Here is a 17,238-nt window from a genome sequence, read left to right as displayed (position 1 = left end):
GTAGAGTGGTCGTGCACACCAGCAGCAGAAATCATTAAAAAACGAAACTCAGTTGACAGTAAAAAGTCGTTGTCGCAATTGTTGGATGTGACTTTAAAGCATAACCAAGCATGCATCACTATAGCTCTTGTCTCAAAGTAGGTGTACTGTCACCACCTGTCACATCACACCCTGACTTATTTGGACTTTTTTGCCGTTTTCCTGTGTGTAGTGTTTTAGTTCTTGTCTTGCGCTCCTATTTTGGTGGCTTTTTCTCTTTTTTTGGTATTTTCCTGTAGCAGTTTCATGTCTTCCTTTGAGCGATATTTCCCGCACCTACTTTGTTTTAGCAGTCAAGAATATTCCAGTTGTTTTTGTCCTTCTTTGTGGGGACATTGTTGATTGTCATGTCATGTTCGGATGTACTTTGCGGACGCCGTCTTTGCTCCACAGTAAGTCTTTGCTGTCGTCCAGCATTCTGTTTTTGTTTACTTTGTAGCCAGTTCAGTTTTAGTTTGGTTCTGCATAGCCTTCCCTAAGCTTCAATGCCTTTTCTTAGGGGCACTCACCTTTTGTTTATTTTTGGTTTAAGCATTAGACACCTTTTTACCTGCACCCTGCCTCCCGCTGTTTCCGACATCTACAAAGCAATTAACTACCTGCTGCCACCTACTGATATGGAAGAATATTACACAGTTATTCTGCCGAGCTCTAGACAGCACCGACACTCAACAACAACACATCATTTGCAGACTATAATTACTGCTTTGCAAAACATATTTTTAACCCAAATAGGTGAAATGAGATCATCTCCCACGGCACACCAGACTGTATCTTCTAGTTCAGTGTTTTTCAACCTTTTTTGAGCCAAGACACATTTTTTGCGTTGAAAAAATGCGGAGGCACACCACCAGTAGAAATCATTAAAAAAACGAAACTCAGTTGACAGTAAAAAGTCGTCGTCGCAATTGTTGGATATGACTTTAAAGCATAACCAAGCATGCATCACTATAGCTCTTGTCTCAAAGTAGGTGTACTGTCACCACCTGTCACATCACACCCTGACTTATTCGGACTTTTTTGTTGTTTTCCTGTGTGTAGTGTTTTACTTCTTGTCTTGCGCTCCTATTTTGGTGGCTTTTTCTCTTTTTTTGGTATTTTCCTGGAGCAGTTTGAGCGATATTTCCCGCACCTACTTTGTTTTAGCAATCAAGAATATTCCAGTTGTTTTTATCCTTCTTTGTGGGGACATTGTTGATTGTCATGTCATGTTCGGATGTACTTTGTGGACGCCGTCTTTGCTCCACGTAAGTCTTTGCTGTCGTCCAGCATTCTGTTTTTGTTTATTTCGTAGCCATCCGTTTTCTGCATAGCCTTCTCTAAGCTTCAATGCCTTTTCTTAGGGGCACTCACCTTTTGTTTATTTTTTGGTTTAAGCATTAGACACCTTTTTACCTGCACCCTGCCTCCCGCTGTTTCCGACATCTACAAAGCAATTAGCTCCCGGCTGCTGTAGAGGACACTGGTTCCCTGGAATGTACAAAACAAAGCCAATCATGAAGTGAGAAGTCCGGAGCCCTGGTTTTAAGGTTTCTGTAAATGTGGCCCCCAGAACAATTTAGTTGAATATCCATGATATACATTATGTTTTGCACATTCACGCAGAATGTGTTGTATCACTACTTGTGTGTAGGTGGCCTGGATGAGGGGAGTACTATTTGCATCAAAAGCATAATAGGACATGACTACGGGTTTGTGCTTGAGGTTCTTTGTACAAAACCAAGGAAGTGTCCTGATTCATCAGGATGTGTGTCTTCTACATCCAGTTGTTGTCTGCTCCTCAAAGTGTGCCCTTCCTGTGTTTGTACAGATCTCCATTTGGCCGCCAAGCTCGGGAAAACCCTCCTGGACCGCAACCGCGAGCTGGAGCAGGGTCTCCAGCAGATGTACTCCACCAACCAGGAGCAGCTGCAGGAGCTGGAGGTGACATGACGCAGTTGTTGTTCTGCTTAGCAAGCCAACATGTGATGTTATGAATGAGAGCATTCACCAGACTGGAGGAAAGAGTTTTTCCCGCTGTACCGAGGTGTACATTTTCTTAAGAGGATAAAGAGTAAACACTAATCCAGCAGTCTGAGCCACCGAGCTCTGGGCACCAAATATGTTTTAGTTCATTGTACGCTGGAACACAACGTATTCCTTTTTTTAACTTTATGAGTCTATTTAAGTCTTCAAAATTTAAAATAACAGGTGAGAAAAAACAAAAAACAACTTACAGTACAGTTTAGGCACACCTTCTCATTCACAACACAACTGATGGTCCCAACCCAATTGATAAAAGCAAGAAATTCCACTAATCAATCCTGATAAAGCACACTTGTGAAGTGAAAACCATTTCAGGTGACTACCTCTTGAAGCACATACTGTAGGCAATGTGTTGTGGAAGATGATTGGCATACATCACCACCAGTGTTGGGACTAACGCGTTACTGTAACGCCGTTAGTTTCGGCGGTAACTAGTAATCTAACGCGTTATTTTTTTTATATTCAGTAACTCAGTTACCGTTACTACATGATGCGTTACTGCGTTATTTTACGTTACTTTTTATGTAGTAGAAAGTGTGTTTTACCGGAGCGCTGCTGTGTCATCGTTCTGATTCTTCTTGTGTCACAAGCCGGAGAAGAGAGAGAGACATGCGCTCTGTGTGGGTGTGTGGGGAGGGAGGAGAGGGGGGGCGTGTCTGATCATGGCGGAGCCAGAAGTCGAGTTTGCTAACATGGAGATATTTTCACTACTTTTCTTTTGTCGAGCACAAAGAAAATAACATTTTAGTTAAATGTCAATTGTGCTTTGGATCAAAGATGCCATCTACTGCCCAAAACAGCAATTCAAATCTGCTGAAACAAGCTACATAAGCAACATGCTTCCACGAAGCTAGTAAAGAGAGATAGAGACTCCAATGACACTTCAGCACTGAAGGTACACACACTCTGTCAATCAATGTTCCCTCTAATTGTTCATGTGTGTGAGCAAACGCAAAAACTCCCTGAGCATTCAGTGGAGCACATGTGAGCAACTTTAGACGTGCACACTGTGGCTACACCAGCAGCACACCTGTCCCAAACCTGACTAAATAACAAGTTCCATCTCCATCCATCCATCCATTTTCTACCGCTTGTCCCTTTCGGGGTCGCTGGAGCCTATCTCAGCTGCATTCTGGCGGAAGGCTTTTTACACCCTGGAAAAGTCCCCACCCATCGCAGGGCCAACACAGATAGACAGACAACATTCTCTTATTATTATAATCAAATGACAGCAGTCATTTCCATTTTTAATATAAGTGTTTAGGCCCACTTACAATGACAATAACAACAAATATTGTTTTTCATGAGCTGTGTACTTGTATTGTTTGTCTGGGTGGAGGTCCTGCTTTGGAAATAGTTTGTAGCCCTTTCAGACATTGCATTTAGTTCCCATTAAAACATTCACATGTTGCACAATGAGATGTAAGCAGGGGATCATGTGTACATTCCTGCAACTTCCTGTTTGTAAAAAATATATTTTTATTAGTATTTATTTAATATATTAACAGCATTTAATGATTAATATTTATAAATTAAGATTCCTAATAAATGACACTAAAATAGGCACACATTTGATTGGTAAATCATAGAGTAACGACCTGGAATGACACTTTATGTGTGGTGTTGGAGTTGTCCGACTTTTTGTGTGGCTGTAAACGCATCACTCTAAATGTATAGACTATAAAGTTCACAAACATAAAGAGGGATGCTAGTGGGCCAGGCCAATCGTTCCTTATCTCTAAACTAAAACTGGGGAAATGTGTCGAGTGTTCTGGGCTTCAGACATGATTTTGTGTCAGAATTTCTTGAGGAAAAAATGCCTGGTTAGACTTTGTGTATGTAGTGTGTGCCTTTCTTGCTTTACAGCTATGCTGTTATTATGCTGTTTGTTACTTATGTATGTTATGTTGCAGCTATTTAAAATAGTTTTGTCAATTTGTTCTGGCCTTTGTAACATATCTTTGTCTTTGTGTGTTGTATGTAGAGCACATTGCTTTCAGAGTTCAGTGATGCAAATGCATGTCAAGTTGATCAACACATTGTATTATTCTCCAGTGCAATAACAGTACTGACATGAAGGCTAAAAGGGCATTAATTGGAGCTTTAAAAAAAAAAAGAAGTAACTAAATTGTTACTTTTCACAGTAACGCATTACTTTTTGGTGTAAGTAACTGAGTTAGTAACTGAGTTACTTTTGAAATGAAGTAACTAGTAACTATAACTAGTTACTGTTTTTCAGTAACTAACCCAACACTGATCAGCACACGTAAAAGAGTGTGTGGCAAACACTGATTAGTCACACTGCTGGCATTGTTATCTCTTATAAAGTGTGTCTACCGCTGCTCTACCAATTGTTTGGGCTGGTGTTGCACCAGTACCTGGCCAAGCAGGTGGAGATGTTGCGGCAGATGAACGACCAGCACGCCAAACTTTATGAGACCCTGGACCTGTCCACCAGGGATTTGGAACGGGGAAACCAGAGACTGGCGCAGGACAACCGCCTGGCCCACAACAAGATCCACAGGTCAGTGACGCCATCCGAAATGCTAACTTTGAACCAAACAGGACATTAGTCTGGTGTCACGTTCAAACACTGAGGACATCTATTAAACAAGACAAAAGCCAAGGAATCAAACAGAGACAGAATTCAATTTGGACTCAATATTGAGGAGAGACATGGCCACTGCACTCTCTGTACAGTCCTGCACCACGCTCTGACGAAGAAGGTTTTCGTCTCCTCTTTTATTCAGATGTTCAATGTTCACGCACCAACACATGTCACAACAGGAATGGGAAGTATGTAAAACAGTCATTGTTTTCGGTCGCTTTGAAGACCAAGAAGAGGATTTCTCGGGCTTGGGCTCTTCCTGGATCCAGCTGGGGCAGGTGTTGGAGGACAATGGATAACCCCTCCCGTCTCCTGACCACAGTTGCTTCAAAAGGGCAGCGGGTCGTAAATAGCGTTGACTTCAAAGAGAGTTCGTTTAACACTTCAAAGAGAGTTCCTCTGGAAGTTGAGCAGATCCTGCCATCTGTCCGTGTTGAAATCACAGTGGCGTTTCACGAGCATTCTTCCTCTTGTTAGGCCTCGAAAGACAGCATTCATCTTCTTATCAGGAACACAATGCAACACAACGTTTCTTTTGTGATAACTTACAAACAATTATTCCAACACTGGCTTTCTGACTTCTTTGCAGTTTAACCGAGTCAACAGACGTGCTACAAACCCACATGGAGGACCTGCACAACCAGGTGGAGGCGCTCATGTCCGCCCAGGTGGAGCGAAACAAACATGAGACCAACACAGAACAACGACGCAGCTTGGGAGCTCAGAGTGTTTCTTGTCTGAAGGAGCTCTACGACTTGCACCATGACAGGTAGCATAGTTATATCTACCACTTGCACCATGACAGGTAGCATAGTTATATCTACCACTTGCACCATGACAGGTAGCATAGTCATATCTACCACTTGCACCAGGACAGGTAGCATAGTTATATCTACCACTTGCACCGTGACAGGTAGCATAGTTATATCTACCACTTGCACCGTGACAGGTAGCATAGTTATATCTACCACTTGCACCATGACAGGTAGCATAGTTATATCTACCACTTGCACCAGGACAGGTAGCATAGTTATATCTACCACTTGCACCATGACATGTAGCATAGTTATATCTACCACATGCACCAGGACAGGTAGCATAGTTATATCTACCACTTGCACTGTGACAGGTAGCATAGTTATATCTACCACTTGCACCATGACATGTAGCATAGTTATATCTACCACTTGCACCATGACAGGTAGCATAGTTATATCTACCACTTGCACCATGACAGGTAGCATAGTCATATCTACCACTTGCACCAGGACAGGTAGCATAGTTATATCTACCACTTGCACCGTGACAGGTAGCATAGTTATATCTACCACTTGCACCGTGACAGGTAGCATAGTTATATCTACCACTTGCACCATGACAGGTAGCATAGTTATATCTACCACTTGCACCATGACATGTAGCATAGTTATATCTACCACTTGCACCATGACAGGTAGCATAGTTATATCTACCACTTGCACCATGACAGGTAGCATAGTTATATCTACCACTTGCACCATGACAGGTAGCATAGTTATATCTACCACTTGCACCATGACAGGTAGCATAGTTATATCTACCACTTGCACTGTGACAGGTAGCATAGTTATATCTACCACTTGCACCATGACAGGTAGCATAGTTATATCTACCACTTGCACCATGACAGGTAGCATAGTTATATCTACCACTTGCACCATGACAGGTAGCATAGTTATATCTACCACTTGCACCAGGACAGGTAGCATAGTTATATCTACCACTTACACCAAGACAGGTAGCATAGTTATATCTACCACTTGCACCATGACATGTAGCATAGTTATATCTACCACTTGCACCAGGACAGGTAGCATAGTTATATCTACTACTTGCATCATGACAGGTAGCATAGTTATATCTACCACTTGCACCAGGACAGGTAGCATAGTTATATCTACCACTTGCACCATGACAGGTAGCATAGTTATATCTACCACTTGCACCAGGACAGGTAGCATAGTTATATCTACCACTTGCACCATGACAGGTAGCATAGTTATATCTACCACTTGCACCATGACCGGTAGCATAGTTATATCTATGACTTGCACCATGACATGTAGCATAGTTATATCTACCACATGCACCAGGACAGGTAGCATAGTTATATCTACCACTTGCACTGTGACAGGTAGCATAGTTATATCTACCACTTGCACCATGACATGTAGCATAGTCATATCTACCACTTGCACCAGGACAGGTAGCATAGTTATATCTACCACTTGCACCGTGACAGGTAGCATAGTTATATCTACCACTTGCACCGTGACAGGTAGCATAGTTATATCTACCACTTGCACCATGACAGGTAGCATAGTTATATCTACCACTTGCACCATGACATGTAGCATAGTTATATCTACCACTTGCACCATGACAGGTAGCATAGTTATATCTACCACTTGCACCATGACAGGTAGCATAGTTATATCTACCACTTGCACCATGACAGGTAGCATAGTTATATCTACCACTTGCACCATGACAGGTAGCATAGTTATATCTACCACTTGCACCGTGACAGGTAGCATAGTTATATCTACCACTTGCACCATGACAGGTAGCATAGTTATATCTACCACTTGCACCATGACATGTAGCATAGTTATATCTACCACTTGCACCATGACAGGTAACATAGTTATATCTACCACTTGCACCATGACAGGTAGCATAGTTATATCTACCACTTGCACCAGGACAGGTAGCATAGTTATATCTACCACTTGCACCATGACAGGTAGCATAGTTATATCTACCACTTGCACCATGACAGGTAGCATAGTTATATCTACCACTTGCACCATGACAGGTAGCATAGTTATATCTACCACTTGCACCAGGACAGGTAGCATAGTTATATCTACCACTTACACCAAGACAGGTAGCATAGTTATATCTACCACTTGCACCATGACATGTAGCATAGTTATATCTACCACTTGCACCAGGACAGGTAGCATAGTTATATCTACCACTTGCACCATGACAGGTAGCATAGTTATATCTACCACTTGCACCAGGACAGGTAGCATAGTTATATCTACTACTTGCATCATGACAGGTAGCATAGTTATATCTACCACTTGCACCAGGACAGGTAGCATAGTTATATCTACTACTTGCAACATGACAGGTAGCATAGTTATATCTACCACTTGCACCATGACAGGTAGCATAGTTATATCTACCACTTGCACCATGACCGGTAGCATAGTTATATCTATGACTTGCACCATGACAGGTAGCCTAGTTATATCTACCACTTGCACCATGACAGGTAGCATAGTTATATCTACCACTTGCACCATGACCGGTAGCATAGTTATATCTATGACTTGCACCATGACAGGTAGCATAGTTATATCTACCACTCGCACCATGACAGGTAGCATAGTCATATCTACCACTTGCACCATGACAGGTAGCATAGTTATATCTACCATACTTGCACCAGGACAGGTAGCATAGTTATATCTACCACTTGCACCAGGACAGGTAGCATAGTTATATCTACCACTTGCACCATGACAGGTAGCATAGTTATATCTACCACTTGCACCAGGACAGGTAGCATACGGTAGTTATATCTACCACTTGCACCATGACAGGTAGCATAGTTATATCTACCACTTACACCAGGACAGGTAGCATAGTTATATCTACCACTTGCACCAGGACAGGTAGCATAGTTATATCTACCACTTGCACCGTGACAGGTAGCATAGTTATATCTACCACTTGCACCGTGACAGGTAGCATAGTTATATCTACCACTTGCACCATGACAGGTAGCATAGTTATATCTACCACTTGCACCATGACAGGTAGCATAGTTATATCTACCACTTGCACCATGACATGTAGCATAGTTATATCTACCACTTGCACCAGGACAGGTAGCATAGTCATATCTACCACTTGCACCATGACAGGTAGCATAGTTATATCTACCACTTGCACCATGACATGTAGCATAGTTATATCTACCACTTGCACCATGACAGGTAGTATAGTTATATCTACCACACTTGCACCAGGACAGATAGCATAGTTATATCCACCACTTGCACCATGACAGGTAGCATAGTTATATCTACCACTTGCACCATGACAGGTAGTATAGTTATATATACCACACTTGCACCAGGACAGATAGCATAGTTATATCTACCACTTGCACCATGACAGGTAGCATAGTTATATAAACACTAGTGAGTAGCTAGATAATGGTGTGCAGTCCACAGTCAAGCTTGGGGTGGTAGCATCATGGTCCGGGGTGGTAGCATAATGGTCTGGGGGTGGTAGCATCATGGTCTGGGGTGGTAGCATCAAGGTCTGGGGTGGTAGTATCATGGTCTGGGGGTTGTAGCATCATGGTCTGGGGTGGTAGCATTATGGTCTGGGGTGGTAGCATCATGGTCTGGGGTGGTAGCATCATGGTCTGGGGTGGTAGCATCATGGTCTGGGGTGGTAGCATCATGGTCTGGGGTGGTAGCATCATGGTCTGGGGGTGGTAGCATCATGGTCTGGGGTGGTAGCATCATGGTCTGGGTGGTAGCATCATGGTCTGGGTGGTAGCATCATGGTCTGGGGTGGTAGCATCATGGTCTGGGGTGGTAGCATCATGGTCTGGGGTGGTAACATCATGGTCTGGGGTGGTAGAATCATGGTCTGGGGTGGTAGCATCATGGTCTGGGGGTGGTAGCATCATGGTCTGGGGTGGTAGCATCATGGTCTGGGTGGTAGCATCATGGTCTGGGGTGGTAGCATCATGGTCTGGGGTGGTAGCATCATGGTCTGGGGTTGTAGCATCATGGTCTGGGGTGGTAGGATCATGGTCAGGGGGTGGTAGCATCATGGTCTGGGGGTGGTAGCATCATGGTCTGGGGTGGTAGCATCATGGTCTGGGGTGGTAGCATCATGGTCTGGGGGTGGTAGCATCATGGTCTGGGGTGGTAGCATCATGGTCTGGGGGTGGTAGCATCATGGTCTGGGGTGGTAGCATCATGGTCTGGGGTGGTAGCATCATGGTCTGGGGTGGTATCATCATGGTCTGGGGTAGTATCATCATGGTCTGGGGTGGTAGAATCATGGTCTGGGGTGGTAGCATCATGGTCTGGGGTGGTAGCATCATGGTCTGGGGTGGTAGCATCATGGTCTGGGTGGTAGCATCATGGTCTGGGGTGGTAGCATCATGGTCTGGGGTGGTAGCATCATGGTCTGGGGTGGTAGCATCATGGTCTGGGGTTGCGTGAGTGCATAATTCCAACATGTATCGTGACAATAATGTTCTGTTTTTTTTTTGTCCTCGGTTCAGGTGTGTCTCTGGCAACAGGAGACAAATAAAGGACTTTGGGTGGTCTGATGGCGAGACAGAAGAGGAGCACGCCGCTCTTCTCCGCTCGCTCCAGACTCTCAAGGCTCAGTTAGCTGCTGAGACGGGTATGAGGGAGGCGGTGGAGCGTGAGAAGGAGCTGACGAGCCAAGAGAAGCGAGGCCTGGAGCAACATCTGGTGCAGCTGCAGGCGTGTCCTGCCAAGCAGACCACCCTGCAGGCCCAAGTGGAGCACCTGAGGCTCCTGTGGCGTGCCGACTGTGCCGCCAGGTGAGCACCACGCACACACCTTAAGTCATTATATGCACTCTCTGATTCTACCTGCACCAGGACGCCCCCCCGGGAGATGCCGCCGCCTGACGCCGTCGTCTTCACCCCGGAGGAAAAACCCGAAGACGGTCAGGTTGAAACGGAGGAGGCGGGACGCGACGGCGAGGTCTCTGCGAGGGAGGCGAACATGGACGACCATGACAGGATGTGCGTGAGGCGAGCGGAGGTGGTGAAGCGGAGGGGCATCTCTCTCCTCAATGAGGTGGACGCACAGTACAACGCACTGCAGGTCAGTAGGAGGGACAACGTGCCGTGACGGCAACTTGAGGGTTCCTGGTTTGATACCCGCTTCCGCCATCCTAGTCACTGCTGTTGTGTCCTTGGGCAAGATGCTTGACCCACACTCCCCCAGTGCCACCCACACTGCTTTACCACCCACCCACCCTCCCCCAGTGTCACCCACACTGCTTTACCACCCACCCACCTTTTCCCAGTGCCACCCACACTGCTTTACCACCCACCCACCTTCCCACAGTGCCACCCACACTGCTTTACCACCCACCCTCCTTCCCCCAGTGCCACCCACACTGCTTTACCACCCACACACCTCTTCCCCAGTGCCACCCACACTGCTTTACCACCCACACACCTTCTTCCAGTGCCACCCACACTGCTTTACCACCCACTCACCTTCCCCCAGTGCCACCCACACTGCTTTACCACCCACACACCTGCTCCCAGTGCCACCCACACTGCTATACCACCCACTCACCTACCCCCAGTGCCACCCACACTGCTTTACCACCCACACACCTCTGCCCCAGTGCCACCCACACTGCTATAGCACCCACTCACCTTTCCCCAGTGCCACCCACACTGCATTACCACCCACTCACCTATCCCCAGTTCCACCCACACTGCTTTACCACCCACACACACTTTGCCCCAGTGCCACCCACACCGCTTTACCACCCACCCACCTTCCCCCAGTGCCACCCACACTGCTTTATCACCCACCCACCTACCCCCAGTGCCACCCACACTGCTTTACCACCCACACACACCTTCCCCCAGTGCCACCCACACTGCTTTTCCACCCACACACACCTTTCCCCAGTGCCACCCACACTGCTTTACCACCCACACACACCTTACCCCAGTGCCACCCACACTGCTTTACCACCAACACACACCATACCCCATTTCCACCCACACTGCTTTACCACCCACACACCTGCTCCCAGTGCCACCCACACTGCTATACCACCCACTCACCGACCCCCAGTGCCACCCACACTGCTTTACCACCCACACACACCTTACCCCAGTGCCACCCACACTGCTTTACCACCAACACACACCTTACCCCATTTCCACCCACACTGCTTTACCACCCACACACCTGCTCCCAGTGCCACCCACACTGCTATACCACCCACTCACCGACCCCCAGTGCCACCCACACTGCTTTACCACCCACACACCTCTGCCCCAGTGCCACCCACACTGCTTTACCACCCACTTACCTTCCCCCAGTGCCACTCACACTGCTTTACCACCCACACACCTACCCCCAGTGCCACCCACACTGCTTTACCACCCACCCACCTTCCCCCAGTGCCACCCACACTGCTTTACCACCCACACACCTTCCCCCAGTGCCACCCACACTGCTTTACCACCCACACACCTTCCCCCAGTGCCACCCACACTGCTTTACCACCCACACACCTTCCCCCAGTGCCACCCACACTGCTAGACCATGGCTTTCACTATGTAAAGGACTTTGAGTCACTAGGTCAGACCTGGGCAAAATACGGCCTGTTAATTAAAACCTCTAAAGGCTTTGTGGCCACATGCGTGGACAGCACCTTTTAGACTTAGACTAGACTAAGTTTAGTCTAGTCTAGTCTATCCATTCCTCTAAAGCAGGGCAAACTCAAACTGAACAAAGCCGCGGGCCAAGTTTGAACAATTAACCTTTTAATAGACCCAAACAAGTTTTGCATTGAATATTGAACAAGCAAGGCTTATAGAACTTTATAGTGACATGCAAAATCCAGTTTCAAATAATAATAATAATAATAATTAGAAAATATCAATGGCATATCAAATACAATTTAAATAAAAATTGAATGCCTCTTTTCTATTTGCAGCCTTCTGAGGTAAATATCAACATTAACTTTTTCCACAGGCTAATAATAAATTAGAAAATGAAATAATGAATAAACCAACCATTCAGGACTTTAAACTGCACACTGATCTAATCTGATGTGCCCAAGCCAGATACCTGACATCTTTTCTTGGATGCTAGTTCATTAATGTCAAGGCTCAGGCTTTGAGCTGAGGCAACCTTCATTATCGAACGATGGTGTTCATCAGTCATTATATCTCGTATTCCACAGTCTTGGGGGCGTGTCTTACAGGCACTGCTTTTAAACGTCCGCTTTTCATCCATTCTAACAACGTACCCGCCCAGTCACAAAATATGAGCGGCTTCTGTACGCACACTCACGTAAATGCAATTCATACTTCATCAACAGCGATACAGTTTACACTGAGAGTGGCCGTATAAACAACTTTAACACTGTTAGAAATATACGCCACACTGTGAACCCACACCAAACAAGAATGACAAACATTTTGGGAGAACATCCGCATAGTAACACAACAGAACAAATACCCAGAACCCTTTGCAGCACTAACTCTTCCTGGACGCTACAATATACACCCCTGCTACCTCCAGTATACATCATTTATACACACATACACCTTGGCCCCCCAAACACATTCTTTTCTCTAAATGTGGCCCCCGAATCTACATAAATATAAATCACTACACATTCACATGCTGAACTGGCGCTTAAGTAAGTGGAGTTTTGAGCATTTCACATGTTTTAAACTGATACTTGTTGAAATGTAGGGCTTGGATTCACAGGTTGAACATTTGAACTGAACATTTATTTTGAGTTGAACTTTACGGCGGAGAAATACTGGATGTATTGTCATGCTATTGCACTTGGATGACAAACATTAGACTGTGAGGTGGTGGTGAATTATATTTATATAGCGCTTTTCTCTAGTGACTCCAAGCACTTTACATAGTGAAAGCCAATATCTAAGTTACATTTAAAGCAGTGTGGGTGGCACTGGGAGCAGGTGGGTAAAGTGTCTTGCCCAAGGACACAACAGCAGTGACTAGAATGACAGAAGCGGGGATCGAACCTGGAACCCTCACGTTGCTGGCACGGCCACTCTACCAACCGAGCTATACCGCCCCGTGGACTGTCAGTCAGTCTTTGTTGACTCTACGTAAAGTACCAATGATAGTCACACACTAGAGATGCGCGGATAGGCAATTATTTCATCCGCAACCGCATCACAAAAGTCGTCACCCATCCGCCAAGCACCCAAACTAACATTTAATCAAAACCGCACCCGCCCGCACCTGCCCGTTGTTATATATCTAATATAGACGATGCAAGGCATTAGTGAGGTTATAAAGCTTTTGCCTGTTAAAGAAAGGAGACTGATCCAATGCAGCAGAGACATTCAATGCGTGCCACGCTGTCACGGCCCAGACGCACACCAGTGCGCAATCATCTGGGATCCGCGCTGAGCGCACCTCCAAGCGCGCTCGCGCCACTCAAACTGCTGCAGGCAGCTGCGTTCTATCTTGTTTTAACATCCTGTGGCACTCTTCTGGGATCACGGCGGACGAAACTGCTCATGCTCAGGGTGTTTGTGGAGGTTCGGGGTTTTGCACAAATGTGATGCACCATGTTAGATGTCCCGGTTTTGTGACTGTCGTAGACATAAACAGCGTCGCAGCTCTTGCAAATCACGTAGCCAGCATTACTATCATCCTGATTTACAACCTCATAAAAACGAGTCCACGCTGAACTTTTCTGGCCTTTTTTTCCCCTGGTCTTTAGTATTCCCTTTTTTAGTTTGTCGCGTACCACGTTTGCTGCCGGCGTTGCCATCTCTTTTTTTTTCTTCTTCTTCTGTTGTGGCATATGCAGCAGGTGCCTGCTCGTTTTTCGTATGTGGGTAACAACATTTAACTATGTATATATATTTCCCAATTGGTTTAACTGCCGCCCGCCTGAATCTATTTAAAATCTAATTTTTTTTTATTTCAACCGCCCGACCCGCGGATAATCCGTGGACTCCGCGGTTGTGTCCGCAAACCGCGCATCTCTATCACACACACACACACACACTAGGTGTGGTGAAATGTGTCCTCTGCATTTGACCCATCACCCTTGATCACCCCCTGGGAGGTGAGGGGAGCAGTGAGCAGCAGCGCTGGCCACGCCCGGGAATCATTTTTGGTGATTTAACCCCCAATTCCAACCTTTGATGCTGAGTGCCAAGCAGGGAGGTCATGCCTAGGGCGCCAATCTGGCGCCCTAGGCAAGATTTTAGGTGGCGCCCCCCCACATCGGCAGTAAAGTGTATATACTCACAAGAAACCGAATAGCTTTGTCTTTGACCTTTTTTTTACTTAAAGAAAGCAAATTAACAATCAGAATAGTTAACAAGATAAAAAAAATATGAATAAATAAATGAATGCAAAAAATAAAAAATGAATATATGAAATACAATATTTTTTACATACATATTGCTTAATTAACATTAATGATGTGCACTTTAACAACTAGGCTTACAACTATACCTAATATATAAAGGGGTGGAAAAGTGACTATTACCTGCAGGGCAAACATTAGCTAACCAGAAGGCAATAACAATGTAAACAAAAAACACCTGCTTAAAAGATCTAATACAAATGTCCCTGAGGAATGTAAGGTGGGAGTACTGTAATTACCTAACGTTACATTATTATTTTCCATAACAATTTAGCGCCCTCCACAATATTAACCCGACGTTAAAACAGAACTAGCTATTTATTGATTAGCAATTGCCGAATCATGTAACATTAGCTTAATGCTAAAAAGCCAGGTTACTATCACATTCTGTAACAGACAAATAATTTCATGTAGGCTAACGTTACCTACCTGCTACCTCTGTCTTTTTCTCGTTTCTCCTCCTCTTCTTTTCTCTTTTTTCTTCCCTGGGCACCTGACAGTTTTGGCCGTTTTGACATCTTGTGTTGATTTTTTGATGTGGTGACGTCCAAAAAGAGTCATGATACGGGAAGGGAGGGGGCGGGGGGGGCGTAATGTTGTAACAAATAATATTTCTATTAAATAGGCTTTACTTTGCATTTTAATTAACGTGGGATTATTTTTTGTATTTAGAAATAATAGTAACAACTTTTTTTTTTTTTTTCTCCAACATTTGTGGCACTGGCATGGCGCCCCCTGATGGACGGCGCCCTTAGCATTTGCCTATACGGCCTATGCCACGGGCCGGCCCTGAGGGAGGTAATGGCTCCCATTTTTATAGTCTTTGGTATGACTCGGCCGGGGTTTGAACTCACAACCTACCCATCTCAGGGCGGACACTCTAACCACTAAGCAATAATTTGAAGTATAAAAGGTGTGATGTGCATGTTGTTTAGGTGAAATATGACCAGCTCCTACAGAGGTGTCAGCAAGCAAGCGAGGGACTCACCCACAAGTCCGTCCAGACGTCCTGTAGACCCCCAGTCGGCGATGGAACCTGTCGACGACCGGCGAGCTCGGCCAGAGGCTTCATGGCGGTGTCAGAGGAGCCGGAGTACAAAGTTCTCTTCAAGGAGATCTTCACCTGCATCCAGAAGACCAAAGACGACCTGCAGGACAACAGACTTTTAGTCAGAGACACTTCTGTTAGTATGTGATTGTATCAGTCCTCATCCTGGAAGTGTGTGTGTGTGTGTGTGTGTGTGTACGTGTACAATGTGTGTGTGTGTGTGTTTTTTTTAATGTAAATGCCACTTTGCTTTGGTCAGTCAACACTGATGCTTTTTGTTTGTATGTCGTAATGAAATGGTTCAAATATGACACGTAACTGCAAATCTGCAAGTATTACGTGCATGCATAAGTGTTCAAGTCTCTACAGTATTTGGATGTATGCAAAAAAAGAATGTTGAAATGTCATAATAGGATGAAAAAGTATAAGAACAGACTTGATGGTTAACATACAGGTAAAAGCCAGTAAATTAGAATATTTTGAAAAACTTGATTTATTTCAGTAATTGCATTCAAAAGGTGTAACTTGTACATTATATTTATTCATTGCACACAGACTGATGCATTCAAATGTTTATTTCATTTAATTTTGATGATTTGAAGTGGCAACAAATGAAAATCCAAAATTCCGTGTGTCACAAAATTAGAATATTACTTAAGGCTAATACAAAAAAGGGATTTTTAGAAATGTTGGCCAACTGAAAAGTATGAAAATGAAAAATATGAGCATGTACAATACTCAATACTTGGTTGGAGCTCCTTTTGCCTCAATTACTGCGTTAATGCGGCGTGGCATGGAGTCGATGAGTTTCTGGCACTGCTCAGGTGTTATGAGAGCCCAGGTTGCTCTGATAGTGGCCTTCAACTCTTCTGCGTTTTTGGGTCTGGCATTCTGCATCTTCCTTTTCACAATACCCCACAGATTTTCTATGGGGCTAAGGTCAGGGGAGTTGGCGGGCCAATTTAGAACAGAAATACCATGGTCCGTAAACCAGGCACGGGTAGATTTTGCGCTGTGTGCAGGCGCCAAGTCCTGTTGGAACTTGAAATCTCCATCTCCATAGAGCAGGTCAGCAGCAGGAAGCATGAAGTGCTCTAAAACTTGCTGGTAGACGGCTGCGTTGACCCTGGATCTCAGGAAACAGAGTGGACCGACACCAGCAGATGACATGGCACCCCAAACCATCACTGATGGTGGAAACTTTACACTAGACTTCAGGCAACGTGGATCCTGTGCCTCTCCTGTCTTCCTCCAGACTCTGGGACCTCGATTT

The 17,238-nt window shown here is 45.2% G+C and overlaps 1 protein-coding gene across 1 annotated transcript in view; it reads left to right on the top strand.

Annotated features, from left to right (window-relative positions):
* The window catches only part of LOC140679721 (cerebellar degeneration-related protein 2-like), an 18,334-nt gene extending 1,920 nt beyond the window's left edge, over positions 1-16,414 (top strand). The window contains exons 2-7 of the mRNA XM_072915742.1: positions 1,850-1,962; positions 4,440-4,588; positions 5,262-5,441; positions 10,038-10,325; positions 10,386-10,614; positions 15,853-16,414. Of these exons, the coding sequence (XP_072771843.1) occupies positions 1,850-1,962; positions 4,440-4,588; positions 5,262-5,441; positions 10,038-10,325; positions 10,386-10,614; positions 15,853-16,113 (1,220 nt within the window). The 3' untranslated portion in view covers positions 16,114-16,414. The remainder of the gene's footprint in view (positions 1-1,849; positions 1,963-4,439; positions 4,589-5,261; positions 5,442-10,037; positions 10,326-10,385; positions 10,615-15,852) is intronic.
* Positions 16,415-17,238: the final 824 nt, after the last annotated feature.

This window comes from Nerophis lumbriciformis, linkage group LG22, assembly GCF_033978685.3.
Source record: "Nerophis lumbriciformis linkage group LG22, RoL_Nlum_v2.1, whole genome shotgun sequence".
NCBI classification, from domain to species: domain Eukaryota; kingdom Metazoa; phylum Chordata; class Actinopteri; order Syngnathiformes; family Syngnathidae; genus Nerophis; species Nerophis lumbriciformis.
Note: the sequence above shows the minus strand (reverse complement) of the source record. Positions and strands in the feature narration are given on the sequence as shown.